General features: G+C 39.1%; 1 protein-coding gene across 2 annotated transcripts in view; it reads left to right on the top strand.

Annotated features, from left to right (window-relative positions):
- The window catches only part of LOC5565017 (tudor domain-containing protein 1), a 51,264-nt gene extending 38,127 nt beyond the window's left edge, over window positions 1–13,137 (top strand). For both annotated transcript variants that reach the window (XM_021846326.1, XM_021846319.1), the window contains 3 exons: window positions 4,335–4,760; window positions 4,825–5,610; window positions 11,962–13,137. In XM_021846326.1, coding sequence (XP_021702018.1) covers window positions 4,335–4,760; window positions 4,825–5,610; window positions 11,962–12,915 — 2,166 coding nt within the window. In that variant the 3' untranslated portion in view covers window positions 12,916–13,137. The remainder of the gene's footprint in view (window positions 1–4,334; window positions 4,761–4,824; window positions 5,611–11,961) is intronic.
- The last annotated feature ends 1,590 nt before the right edge of the window (window positions 13,138–14,727 follow it).

Genomic DNA, 14,727 nt, shown 5'->3' with positions numbered 1-14,727 from the left:
AATTTTATGTCACTGATCGCTAGCTTTCGATAAAACTTAAGGGTGGTCCTTTTTGTTTTCTCAAATTGGTGGACCCCTCGTACGCCAGCTAGCTAAACAGTTTGCAAAAAAGCCCATTTTTTGATAAATCTTGGGTATTTCTTCACGTGATATGTCTCATATTTCCCTTGGAACACATACCAAACTTAATGGCATCGTATAGAGAAAGGATATAGCTTTCATTTGAAGTTAAAAAAAATCCGGCGGCCATTTTGAATTTGGCCGCCATCTTGAATTTTGTTAGAAAAATCGTTTTTTCACCATTAGCGCACCGCTCGTTTAGAATTCTGAGATCACCATCAGAAAGCTGAGGAAAAATTGCGTAAGATAGGCTACAGAAACTAGGTGTGCAATGGTATTTGCCCTATGGAATGAACGATTTTCTAAAACATGTTCCACGATTTTGACGTATATTGCGAGTGCAATCAATGCAAACATCATTTTTTGTACAACAAGGATACAAGTTTTCAATAGTTGGTGTATTTTTCGAGTCAGATGAAGAATAGGAGTATTATTTAGAGTGATAAAATCTGGCGGCCATCTTGGATTTTGACGCCATCTTGATTTTGACTAGTAGCATGAAATTTTCACCTTGATAGCACTCAGCATGTCGAATTTAGAGGTTATCAATAAAAACAAGCTTACGTATACTCTTCTTCTTATTATTCTTCATTTTCCTGACGTTACGTCCCTAGTGGAACCGAGCCTGATACTCAGCTTTATTAGTTATAAATACAGGTTATTAAATAGGAATTTTCTTTTATAATACGATTTTTAATAACAGAATATTTCTTCGTTATATCTTTGAATTCAGTTATTATGAATAAATAAATTTAATGAATAAAAACCGTCCAAAAACATTGATTGAAATAAACAAATTTTTTTTACCATATGCTTTTTTTGTCAACGCACAATTTATAGTGTGTTGGGACATTAGTAAGTTTTGTGGTAATATCTGTAGTTTTAACGTAAAACATTTCCAAAAGTGCATTAATTTAGAATGGAAATCTTAAATTTTAAGCAAAAAAAATCCTTGATTTTCTGAATCATAAAGTATTGTTTTTACTAACACCCAACATGCATGTGAAAAATAGCGAAATTGAAAGGTGAGAAGCAGGCTTTGTTCTAATGTGGACGTAATGCCGAAACTCAGGTGAATCATTTTGAGTTTGGAAAATCTGGTGGTTATCTTGGATTTCGACGCCATCTTAGTTTTTAGCAGTAGAATGATTTTTTACCATCTCAGCGCTCTTCATGTTTAATTAATTAAAGATCTCCGTTGAAAAACAAACAGATTCTTTATTTCTTATCTTATTTTAGCTGTTCAACAGATTGTTCATTTCTATCAATGGTTTTAGACCAAATTTTTCAACTCGCAGATATGCTGAACAATCATTCAGGTGGCAAATAAGCGTTAAAAAATTCTACTTGTTAATTTATTTTTGAAGCTTAGGGGCTGGCTCTATTCCAGTAGGGACGTAACGTCAGGAAAAAGAAGAACAAGAAGAATAGTAAATGTAACGGTGGCATTAAAATTCAACATGTTGAGTGTTATCAAGGTGAAAACTCATTCTACTACTTAAAACCAAGATGGCGTCAAAATCCAAGATGGCCGCCAGATTTTTTCACTCAAAATAATACTCCTATTCTTCATCTGACTCGAAAAATACACCAACTATTGAAAACTTGTATCTTTGTTGTACCAAAAATGATGTTTGCATTGATTGCACTCGCCATATACGTCAAAATCGTGGAACATGTTTTAGAAAATCGTTCATTTCATAGGGTAAATACCATTGCACACCTAGTTTCTGTAGCCTATCTTACGCAATTTTTCCTCAGCTTTCTGATGGTGATCTCAGAATTCAAAACGAGCGGTGCGCTAATGGTGAAAAAACGATTTTTCTAACAAAATTCAAGATGGCGGCCAAATTCAAAATGGCCGCCGGATTTTTTTTAACTTCAAATGAAAGCTATATCCTTTCTCTATACGATGCCATTAAGTTTGGTATGTGTTCCAAGGGAAATATGAGACATATCACGTGAAGAAATACCCAAGATTTATCAAAAAATGGGCTTTTTTGCAAACTGTTTAGCTAGCTGGCGTACGAGGGGTCCACCAATTTGAGAAAACAAAAAGGACCACCCTTAAGTTTTATCGAAAGCTAGCGATCAGAGACATAAAATTGGAATTCTAACGATGGGTGCCGATGGCGGCCTGGTTTCAGCGAGAATTGCTCATTTCCAAAACTTTTTGTTAAGACACCAATCTTTATAATGTAGCTAGTCGGATCCTGTTTATTTATTTATTTATTTATTTATTTAAGATCCTGTTGTTGGCACTTTGGATTAACTTCGGAGTGTTTTGATGATACCTATTATCATCTTAGTGCGAATAAATGTTTACACAATATAATTCAGAATATTCTATTATTTTATGAATAGAAAATTCGGCTAAACGTTTACACGGCCAAACATCTTGATTAAACGGTTGACCTACTTCTCCACCCCTTAAATAGGTATGGCAAATCACCCATTGAAAACAGTGCCGGATTTGGGCTTCGGGGGGCCCGGGTCAGATCTCATAAAGGGGGCCCCTCAATACAAAATTCAGCACGTTTTGAGAATCCACAATTTAAAGTATTGAATTTGAGTTTTGAATGAGATGTTCGGTCCTAGCCCCAAATGCAAAGGGGCGTACGTGACATTATGATCGGTTATAATCAATATACATTGCAAAAAAATTCGACTTTTTTTCAAGCCTCCCAAAAGATTTTAGATGATTTTTCCGTCCAATGGGAAACATTTAATAATTTGAACAAAATTTAGAGACAATGGAAATTCGCGATTTACTCTTTGCCGCGAAATCAGGGAAATACCGCGAATTGCCACGAAATTAGTCAAATCTGGAGAATTTATACGGCAATCGATGTAAATTTTAGTATTTTCATTACGAAAATATTTGTTTTATGGCGGAGATGAACCAGCCACTGGCTGAAAGTCTCCTTAATAAAGATAAAATAAAAAAAAAATGTTTTATTTTGGAGTTTAGTTTCCGCTACATTTTTTTTATATTTGTTGCAAACTAGGTATCAAATGGTGATTTTCTCGTTCCGTTTCCAATTTTTGATTGTCTTTTAAGTACTTAAGTACTTAATGTACGGACTAAGCACCTGAAAAGAAAAGTAATCGATTATCTTGATGCGTGGGAAATTTCTTGCAAGAAATGCTCAAGAAAAGCATTTTTCTTTTATCGCAGTACGCAGTTGAAACGAAAAATATAGTAGAAAATTGCTTGCCCACTCCTTCCACAAAGAATTTTACTTCTCTTGAGCGTAACAGCATACTTAGCTTAAATCGTGAAAAATGGCTTAATTTGTATGCAATACTACTAATTTCCAATCTCCTAAGGAAATTTGTACTGAAAACTTGTCTTTTGAGCAAAATCTGGTCAAAAGTATGAAACCGCGACAAAGCCGCGAATTTTTGGTTCAATCGCTTTAGCCGACCGTGAAATTTTAAGAATTTTACCGCGAATTTCCATTGTCCCTAAAGATTGGTCAGTTTTTTTGGCTTCTATATAATTTGTATGGAGTTAAAAATTGCTAAGTAACTTCAAGGTCGTTTTTCATAGCTTTCAACCCCTTTATGTAGAAAATTGCATCATGTGACTCTTTTTTAGTTTAGCCAAGAGGAACAAAAAAACTAGTTGATATAATGACAAACACGTTTTTCTATATTGTATATGTAATGATCATTTGTTCATTGAAATTTTAAAACACGAGCAAAGGTAGTATCAAGAATTCAACGATTTTGACTCAGACAGGGTAATGCTACTTTGCCACTCTCAAAAAACGCCCATCTCTTCTCCAGGCACTGCATATCCAGGAGAGTCTCTGACATCCATAATTATCGCAACATCGAAAGTTTCAAGATGCTAAACGAACCGATTATGTGTTATTAAACCTACAAGTAGGTTGTTGTGTAAATTTGTTTATGGAATTTATAGATGGACAAGTACAACTTCATCAACTGCGACATACAAAATAGAAAATAACCTGAAAACTAACTATCGCGTTACAAAATAATTTTCCTTACACATGAAGTTTCTTAAAGCATTGCAAATAAGTTTAAAATGTAGAGTTCGAATAGGAAACCAATAAACTCTTTGAATTAACGTTCAACGCTCCGTCATCGTAATCATCGCCATCATCGAAGCATGCATCTTATACAAAAATTTGATTGCTACATTTTTGATAAAGATTTTGATAAATGGACACCTCTCATCGTTTCAGGTTCATCCAGCTGCTATTCGCTGTTTCTTGGCGTGCATTGGCCCCACCGGCCAGCAAAACGTTTGGAGCTCATCAGTGGTGGACGCCTTCAAGGTGGCCATTGAGAAGTTCAAATGCTACTCCATTTCCCTGCATGGCCGAAGTGTGAATGATTCTCTGCCCGTAATTCTGTGGGGTATGACGATGGAAAGCACCAAAGCGCTCTCGCCACAGATGTACTCCTACACGAACATTAACAACAAGCTGGTCCTGTACGGTTATGCGCACCTCAAGGAAAAGTTTCAACCCCTTTCAGCAGCTCTCTCGGTGGAGGAAGAACTGGCGCGACACTACAAAGCTTTCGACAAATTTATCGAAGACCTGGATGTGGAAATGGTCGATCCTGTGGACGAATTGAGTTACGCTGGATCTTCGGATGCGTATCATGTTAGTATTTCAGTACTTTCCGTAAAAGTGCTGATCAATAATCTTAAATCTTCTTATTCAACAGTACGACATAACCGGCGAGACGACACCTATTGATCACTGGCTACCAGCGAAACCAATTGACAAAACCATTTTCGTCGGAATTCCGACGTACGTGGACAATAACGCCGTAATCTACTTGCATGATATGGATAAGGAACGGACGCTCAACCTCATCAAGAACGTTATCAACACTAAATTTGCGGACAGTCAGCCGCTGCCGAGTGACACGTTTTACGCCCCTGGTGATCCTTGTATGGCGAAATACCACCTTGACGATCAATTTTACCGAGCGATCATACGAAAAATGATCAGTTCATGTCGGTACAAGGTTCAGTTTGTCGACTACGGAAACATAGAAGAATGTGACGTCAAAGATCTTCGGAAGAACGTCATTTGCGGTAATGTTCCAACCCTGGTCAACAAGTACCGCTTAACGGACGTTGCATCCAAACAGCACGAAGGAATTTGGTCCATAGAGGCGCTGGACACACTGCACGCGTTGATCGTAGGCAAACAGTGCCAAATTCGTGTTGACACGGATATGGACACGGACCCAGCTGGAGTGGTTCCGTGCTATCTCAAGACCACCGGAGAGCTGGCGGTGGAGGTATCGGATTATCTACTCCGACAAGATCTGGTCATTAGGAAACGTGGCGTCTTCGAAGAGAAAGTCGATCAACTTTATGACCCATACATGACTCTCGGTGGTGCTTCAAGTAGCGAAGTCGCGGCTTCACCGAAATCCAGTCGAATGCGGATTGGCGCCAATTTTGGCGTAAATACCGAAACGGATGAAGTCAGTAAGGATGTAAGTATGACGTCAATTACGTGTTTCATTACACACATGACTCTTTTTACGACCAGTTTTTCACTACCATATTTGAAGTACATACACTAAAGTACTCTAATTCATGGCATCGTCTAATTCCGCACAATTGGTCCAATATTTTTAGAAATTAAAGAAATCAGGGCCCTAGGTGCGCTGAGTTACGGAACTTTACGGTAGATGAACGACCGTTTAAATTAATAATTAATATATTTAAATTTTGAAGTTCATGATGTTCCACAAAGTTGTAGAGAAACTTAAAGAGGTTCTTTACCCCTTCTTTCCCATAGCTTTATCTGACAATTGAACTCTAAAAATAGCGTTTCTGGAAAAAGTGTTTAAACAAAAGTTGTTGCAAATGAAGTGAATTCATAATCACTATAAAAAAATCGATTGAAAATTGAGAGTTAGTTGTTTATTTTTTGATAGTTTAACCATTAGTTCACTTATTTCTTTTTTATTAGTTTACTTATTATGATGTTTGATGTGACAAACAAGCGGACCACCTGACCTAGACCTACACTGTTCACTATAAGTTTATCGCAAATAGATCTGAAAGTAGTGCAACACAAATGCTGAAGGAATGTTAAATGAAATGAGGTAGCATACTCGTTCAATGCCATACTGAGTGAATTATGGAAACAATATAACAATAGTTGGCAACACTGTCCAGATAAATTATTAAAAATCTATGGTTGGTAAATGCTAACAATAAGTATGGCAAACCATTGGTACCTCGTGTACCTGAAGGAATAAAATAGACCCCTCTGTGTGGTCCTTAGCCTCCTGCCCAGCAACTCCTATCCCTACCTCGCTGGCGATACTGGCCGGGGTACCGGCAAGGTGTCCGGCCATTTGGCCGAATGCCATTTGGCCGAACGGGTCATTTGGCCGAATTACGATAAAAAAAATCAAATTGCTTCAACGCTAATGAGTAGGGTTCATAAGTGTGGCCCAATAACTGATCAGCTAATATTTTTTTTATTTTTATGATGTGTACCGAACGTCATGTTTGTCGCTTTTTTAGTGCTCCAAGAAAATAATTAAAACTCGCGTCAAGACTCTAAGCTAATGGTTGGTTCGTTTCTGAGTTACCAACGGTATGCTAGGGTTTAAAGAGATTTTCATCAGAAATTTTACCTGCTTTTAAACATTGGCTATGCTTTCGATTTGTACGGGTTCCATAACTATTGGCAATAGTTAAGCTTATTTTTCATTGAGAATTTTACCTTCTTTAAATCATCGGCAATTCTTTGTAGTTATACTTACATAATAATTATTTGCATTACACGCACTTGAATTTTCATAATAGATTTTTCCTTCTTATGTTCATAGGCTGTTCTTTCATATATGAATATTTTTCGTAGTTTATTGGAATTATGGCTTGTTATACGCTCACAAAGAGTCTTATTAAAACACCTTTCTTTAGCGCAAGGGTTAACTTAGCTGAGATGTTATTGTTCTCCAAGATTAACTCTCACTGTTTTTCCGTTGTGAAAAGAAGTTTGAACTCGTGATTGCTAGAATAATGAATTTATTTACTTAGCACGATTTGAAGCATCAAAGCAAATCGATGTTACAGAAGAACGAATAAGTCGTAAACCGTTTTATTTACTATCATAAGCTGACTACAAATGCAATGCGAAAACCTCTGCTGGCAGCTATGACCGCAAGCAGAAAACTGGAATAATTGCTTACATTTAGGATTTTTTTCTTTCAGCATTGACAGCATGCTAACTGTAGTCCACTATTGTTTTAAATTTCGGCCAAACGATATTCGGCCAAATGACCCGGAACCGTTTGCTTTTGCAAACCTGTACTCCATGTTAGGAATGGCTCACAACAGCGCCTGTTCCCCATGTCAGGGGCGGCTGATCATCGTCCGAGTGTCCGTCTGATGATAATGAAATTTCAGGTTGAACTAGCTTTTCAAATACAAACAGCAATAAATAGATAATTTTATTATAAAGACAACTACCATCAGTGCACCAGTATCCGCTCATGCTCCAGTAGCCCGCTCACACTGAAAAAAGATAAGTTTCCTCAAAGTAAATTTGAAAACTATAGCCGCTATATGGTTCAAATCGTCAAATTGAATCATACTGTGGACATTTTTTTGTGTATTTACTCAAATTACCTTACTTTTTAAGCTCGTGAGCGGGCTACTGGAACATGAGCGGATACTGGTACGTTGACGGTATACCGTTTTGATTCATATTATGGACACTTAAGGCCTTAGGGAAGTATGACTCAGCATAGAGCATACTGAATAAACCATTCTATATGATTTCACAGCGTTATTGAGCGTCAGCAACCTTTAACTACAGACAAACAGACGTAACACTTAGAACAAATCTCGATTAAAATCATAGTCACGAGGACATGTACGCCCATTGCTAAAATCAGTGTGTTTGGCCGACAGGCCAACAGATGGCGGTAGTGTATAAACGTCAAACGCGAACAAAAACGATGCGAGTGCTGCAGGTGGCGGATTGGCCACCTACCATATTTTTGAAGCGACCGTTAAAAAGGTGGTCGATGCAAAATGATGAGAGTGTGACGTCTGTTTGTCTGTGCTTTAACTTTCGAATGGTGGGTAAAGAATACGCTTTCGCAACTTGAATAATTTTAAATAAATCGAATTGTGTGGTCTTTTCATGATTCTCTTTCCGGACTTTTTGCCTCATATTCCGGACACTTTGATTCAAATTCCGGACAGCTCATGGAAATCATGTGATATTTTTCTATGATGTACGATGCGAAAAAGATAGTAGGAATCGAATAGTATTCATGAAATGTAATCGAAAAAAATTGTTTCAAACATTTATTTTGCTTTAAATTTTTGCTCCTTTGCACTTATAGTGGTGCATCAGTACTCATAGGGGAGGGTCTCATAAGAAATCAATGGTTTGCGCCACTAAAGGAACCATTCTTAAAACATACATGAGCATGAGCATGAGCATAAATGACCGTACAATTCGTAGTTGCTACTCCATGATTGACCAGAGCAATCGAAGTTGCACAGGGATTTAGTAAATGGGGCTTGGGATTAGCTTACCATTCTTCAATGTGCACAAATCGAGAGCTCAAACTTTAGAAGTCAATAATGGCGCCGGCCAAGTCCTTACGGTCATCGGGGAAGGGAAGGAATGTTAGTAAGACAACCATTGGTTTTAGAGACCGAAGAATCTTCTGCATCTCCATAGTTGTCATGGAAAGGATATTGGGTTAGTGGGATAAGGTTAGGATCTGGGAGTCATCTTAAGTTGATGATGCGATCCTTGATATATTCACGCCTGACCGGATTCGCGATATTATTCGATAAATGAATTGTATGCCGAAAAAGTGTTCATCGTTCGCCCTCACAAGAGCAAGCAACGCGACCAAAGGATCAAACACTACTAACACTAATCACGCGATCCGCGACTCTTATATACTATCGTGCCGCGCGAGCGACGCGCAACACGATTGATCCTGCCCGTATCGCTCGCCCCCGCAAGAGCAAGCAACGCGACCAAAGGATCAAACTACTCGAACCATTCTTGAAACATACATCCACTAAAGGAACAGTGTTCGTATTTTTTGTGCAAGGCTTTTTGCAGGGACATTTTAAATAAATCGTGATTTTTATACATTTGAATAATTTGAAATCTATCGACTGATACATTAAAATTACATATTTCACAATTTTATTACAATTTTTTAACAGTTTACCCTTAGGTGCACCACTAATGGTACATTTCATGTTTTTTGTTTTATGTTCGACTGAAATCTGAAATATAAAATAGGAACATATATCAAGCAAATGTTGATCTCTTAACTTGTTATTTTTGAAGTCACTTTAAGTAACCACTATTTGGTCACTATTTTGATCATTTTGGTCATCAAAGTCACTCTTATTTTGCTGTCTGATTACTACCAGCCCTGCTGGACAGGAGCACGTGAGCTGAAAACAGCTTTTATAGTGATGGGTGATATGCAAAGGCGCGTGATCGGGCGGTGGCCGACCAATGAACGAATGTGCAAGTTAAAAAACAAAAGCCGGTTCTTTAACTTCAGCATAATTAACGTGCATAGTCCACACTCCGGAAACACTGATGATGACAAGGACGCATTTTACGCGTACGACCGCTGCCGCTGTATTGCGGAAACAGCAAACTCGCCTATTCCGGGACAAAAAGCGCCGCCTGGAAGAGATGGAATACCAAGAAATTGAGCTGCTGTACCGTTCTCAAGAAACGCGGAAGTTCTATCAAAAGCTCAACTAATCCCGCAAAGGCTTTGTGCCGCGAGCTGAAATGCGCAGGGATAGGGATGAAAGCGTTTTGACGGACGGACGCGAGGTGATCGTATGGTGGAAGCAGCACTACGATGATCATTTGAATGGCGCAGAGAACACAGGCACATAAGTTCAAGGCTACGGCTACGTTGTCTGCATTGGCTAATAGTCAGAATCTGGGAGACGTAACAGCTACCGTAGGAATGGAAGCAAGGGGTTGTATGCCCTATTAGACTGGCCCTCAAACAAAAAAGTTGTAAGACTCAACGGGTCACCGCCTAGATATGTGCCTTAGGGTAAGAAAAAAGCTCTCTCAAAATTCCAACTCATTTGATTGCTTCCCCGGCTGGCGCATTCAATTCGAAATTTGTATGGACTATTTGTTTCAAATATATTGAAAATTGACCCTTTGTCACTGTTTCGTTCCGTATCGCGTTCAATTAAGCCTAGAATGACAAATTCACTAGTCGATACCCTAACGAACATAGTTTCAGAAGTTAGTATACTGCTTCGCGACTAAAAATGGGTTAACCAACGTGCGTAGTTCGATTTTTGACAAACTTCGCAGCTTCGCGAGTCGCTTCGCTATAGTGCGCATCTATGCCCTTCACCGTGTGCATTATGCGCACTATTGAGAATCGAGTTGCGACGCTGCGAAGTTGGTTAAAAATCAAACTTCGCACGTTGGTTAACCCATTTTTCAACGCGAAGCAGTATATCTTAGATCAGCACTCCCGTACAATCGCATATATGCATGTACCTTATATCGCAGCTCGCCCAGCATCATAGGTGGCTATGATGCGCTTAGTGGCTACCATGCAGCTATGTCGAAGAAATACTAAGCAGTATTGCAAATCTACTTTAGACAGTTGAAACACCAACTTTCTCCATTTTAATCATCATACAATATTTGCTATGGTATCAAGTAGTGTTTTTAACATTATGGGTTCAATTGAAAGCGATCTATAATTTTCCTGACCCAAATAGGAGATGATGTGATGCGTCGAAAACAAAATACATGCTGGTGGGCGGAGCCGAACGCGACAGGACTCGCCTAGGAATCAGCGTTGCGATTGACGGGGAAACCTTCGAAGTAATAGATGAATTCATTTACCTTGGATCTTTGCTGACGGCGGATAACAATGCTAGCCGTGAAATACGGAGACGCATCATCTGTGGAAGCCTATGGGTGCCAGTAGAACCTGCGGTCAAAAAAGATTCGTCCCCGCACCAAATGTACCATGTACAAAACGCTGATTAGACCGGTGGTCCTTTACGGGCATGAAACGTGGACGATGCTCGAGGAGGATCTGCAAGCACTTGGTGTCTTCGAACGTCGGGTGCTTAGAACGATCTCTGGCGGTGTGCAGGAGAACGGTGTGTGGCGACGAAGGATGAACCACGAGCTTAGTGCAGTGCACCCTTCGGCGAACCTAGCATCCTGAAGGTAGCTAAAGCTGGAAGAGTGCGTTGGGCGGGGCATGTTGTAAAAATGCCGGACAACAACCCTACAAAAACGGAGTTCACATCCGAATGGTGTTATACATGTTTCTTTTAAAATTGATTTAAAGTGAGAAAAGGTCCCTCTTGAGTTATAATTTATAACATTTTTGAGACCTTATCCCACACTAAATCCACTTTAACTGTAGTTATACAGTAATACTAGCTTTACGTACACCGTTTATATGCATAAAATACAGCTTGAGCAGCATTCCCAAGTAACATTAGAAGCTGACTAACAGCTTAAACAGCAAAAATGCGTATATATTTAGCTGAATAGACTGTTATTCAGCTGAAAATGTTACTTGGGTTATTACCTTGAAATTCTTCAAAAACTTTAATTAGATATAAATCTGCATCATGTCAACAAAATTGACTTAGGGGCGTCCAAAGACCGCTTTGCCAAGGACGCTATGAGACCACGCTACGGCTCTGCATATATAATCGAGCAATGTTGCCATCTTAACCAGAATTGAAATAATGAATGACTATTTTGAAAAGTTGCCGAATATCTCAGTGTGTATCTTATTTTCTAAACCACTTTTTCTTTCTAGAATGAACCTAATGACGATCTGCACACGCGTTTGAACCAGAAAGAATTGACCGATCTGCTGGACCAAGTGACGGCCGAACAGAACCGTTCGGATGCTGCCGAATTCGAAGATGCCGACGTGGACGATTCAGCAGAAGGCTCCGGCATAGATTTGAACAAAGTTCAATACTTCTACAGCTACGGTGACATCAAGCTGGAACCTTGTTCCGACTCGGAAGAGGGCGAACTGAGCGATGATGCCAAGAAAAGTGACGAAGTCGGAGACGGAGGTGCGACGGATGCTTCCTCGAACATTTCATTCAATCCAAATGAATTCGATACATCGACTCAGATCGATCCTCCGTTGGAATTGACACGACCCACACTTCATGGGTATCCGGAATTTTCGTTGGACGAATCCGTTCATGGGTTCTATTGCGAAGTAACGAACCTCATAAATCCCTTCTCGTTATTCGTGTTCCCCCAGCTGGATGACCATATCCAGCGCATGAAGGAGACAATGGCACGAATTCAATGCTACGCCAAGAAGCATCGGAAATGCCCCGATATCGAACCGAAAATGCCCTGCCTGGCTGTGTTCAAACAAGATGGCTACTGGTACCGTGCTCTGATTGAGGAGTATTATCCGGAACGCGCGGAAGTCCGAGTTTTATACGTTGACTATCTGAACAAAGAAGTCGTCAATGTGCGAGACATTCTCAAGTGTCCCGTCAGTTTACGTAGAGTTCCTATGCGTAATGTGCAGATCCAGCTGCACGCACTGCAAGCCAATCCCCGAATGCGTGAACCGGATGTTACGAGAAAATTGGTAGAGCTTATCGAAGGTAAGAAAATATACGCCAGAGTGGTTTCACGCACCCCAAAGCTCGAAGTCGAGCTGTTTGGTGATTCTAGGTGTAAGCAACTGATCTATCATCAGATGATCAAAGAAAAATATTTCCTCTTAGAGAAATAAGTAGCACTCAGAGACAGCACGTACGAATGTGGGAAAATCATCGGTTAAATTATTACCTGTGTTATGGAAGAAAATAATGAGAAATTATCCTACTTTGAGTTCTTGTTCTAACGGAAGAATTTGTGAAATGTATAGTATTATTTCTTCCTCGTCTGTCATTTCTTGAAATCAATAGCAATAAATGTGTAAAATAAAGTTGAATAAAAGTGTGTAAAAATTTGAGATTTATGTCAGAAACAGGAGCTGAAAGAAAGTCTTATATGCCTGAGATGGTGAAATAGTCTAACGTAAGGTATCGTGTATAGTACATAAATTACGTAACGCTTGAAAGGGATGGGGAGTTGATTTTCCGTAAGGCAGCGTGCATTTATTACGTAACGCTAAAATTGATTTTTTTTGGAATGAGGACCTTTTAATAAAACTATTTCGTTCTTCACTTTGACCACTCTAGTAACATGTCAGGCCTTATCATAGTTTGATAGTAGTCTGAACTACTAGACTGCAAAACTACGGTAAGGGCTGATTGCTGCTAGGGTACACAGTGATCATTTGAGCTACATTGCTTAGGAACGTATGTGTGATGAACGCAATAGCGGCTTATAAAAGCAAATGCTGGGCAGGAGCTTAAGACAGATTAAAAGTGCCAGTACTACCCCTATCGCAACTGACAAAATAAACGATTGCAAAGCAAACTTGTTGATTAAAAAAAGCAAATGATAAGCGAGGAAAGAACATAACCTCAGGACAGAAATGTTTGGTTTTCTACCATATAAGCAATAACTGGGAAGAGTAAATATAAACCACATCAGAGTAAAAACGCATTTCTTCAAGTTTTTTTGTAGGCCATAGTTCAGATTTTTTTAATGATAACTCGTCCAGAGAATGCAGTAACTCTTTCAATGATTTCTTCAAAAATTTCAACAAGAAACATGTCAGATATTTTCAGAAATTTTTCCATAGACTCCTCTAAGAGTGCTTCCAAAGATTTCTCGAGATATTCTTATACGAATTTTCAAAGGAGGAGGGTTCCAGGGATAGCTCCTGCTGTTTCTCCAGAGAATGCCTCATTTTTTCCAGAAACTTCTTCAAGGATTTCTTTACGGATATTTCTCAAGGAATTTGTGTTGGAAAATTCCACCACGAAATAATTTAGAGATTTTTTTCAAAAACTCTTCCAAGCATTTCAGTAGTTCCTTCAAAGATTTCTCATAGACATAGTTCGGGAGTTTTCCAGAAATTTCTCTACGGATTTTTCCAGGGATCTTTTCGAGAATTTCGATTTTCTACAAATTCCTCCAAGGATACATGCAGAGACTTCTCCAGAAATGTATCCACAGGTTCAACCACAGACTCATTCCGAGGATTCCCACAGAGATTCCTCCAAGAACTCCTTCTGCCATTTCTCCAGGAATTTCTCAAGGAAATCCTTCAGAGACATCCCAAGAATTTTTTCTAGGGAAATTTTGGTGCCAAATAATTCAGAGATTCATTCGAAAACTCCTCCAAGGATTTCAATAATTCTTGACAAAATTCAGATACTTTCCAGATGTTTCTCCTACGATTTCTCCAGAGACTCCTACCCGAATTCTTCCACAGATTTCTTCCAAGAAATCCCAAAAAGAACCCTCCAGGGTGCTATCAAGGAGCCTAGCAATTTCTCGAGGGATTTCTCTACAGTATTCGTCTAGAAACGCTTTCAGCGAATTTTCCAGGAATTGCTCTAGGCAAATTTCCCCGCTTAATAATGTAGAGAAATTTTCCGTAATTTCTCCAGGGATTTCTGTAATTCCTTACCACTTACCACTTGCTCTT

The sequence above is a fragment of the Aedes aegypti genome, chromosome 1 (assembly GCF_002204515.2).
Source record: "Aedes aegypti strain LVP_AGWG chromosome 1, AaegL5.0 Primary Assembly, whole genome shotgun sequence".
NCBI classification, from domain to species: domain Eukaryota; kingdom Metazoa; phylum Arthropoda; class Insecta; order Diptera; family Culicidae; genus Aedes; species Aedes aegypti.
The sequence above is the reverse complement of the archived record's forward strand: the minus strand, read 5'-3'. Positions and strand labels throughout refer to the sequence as shown.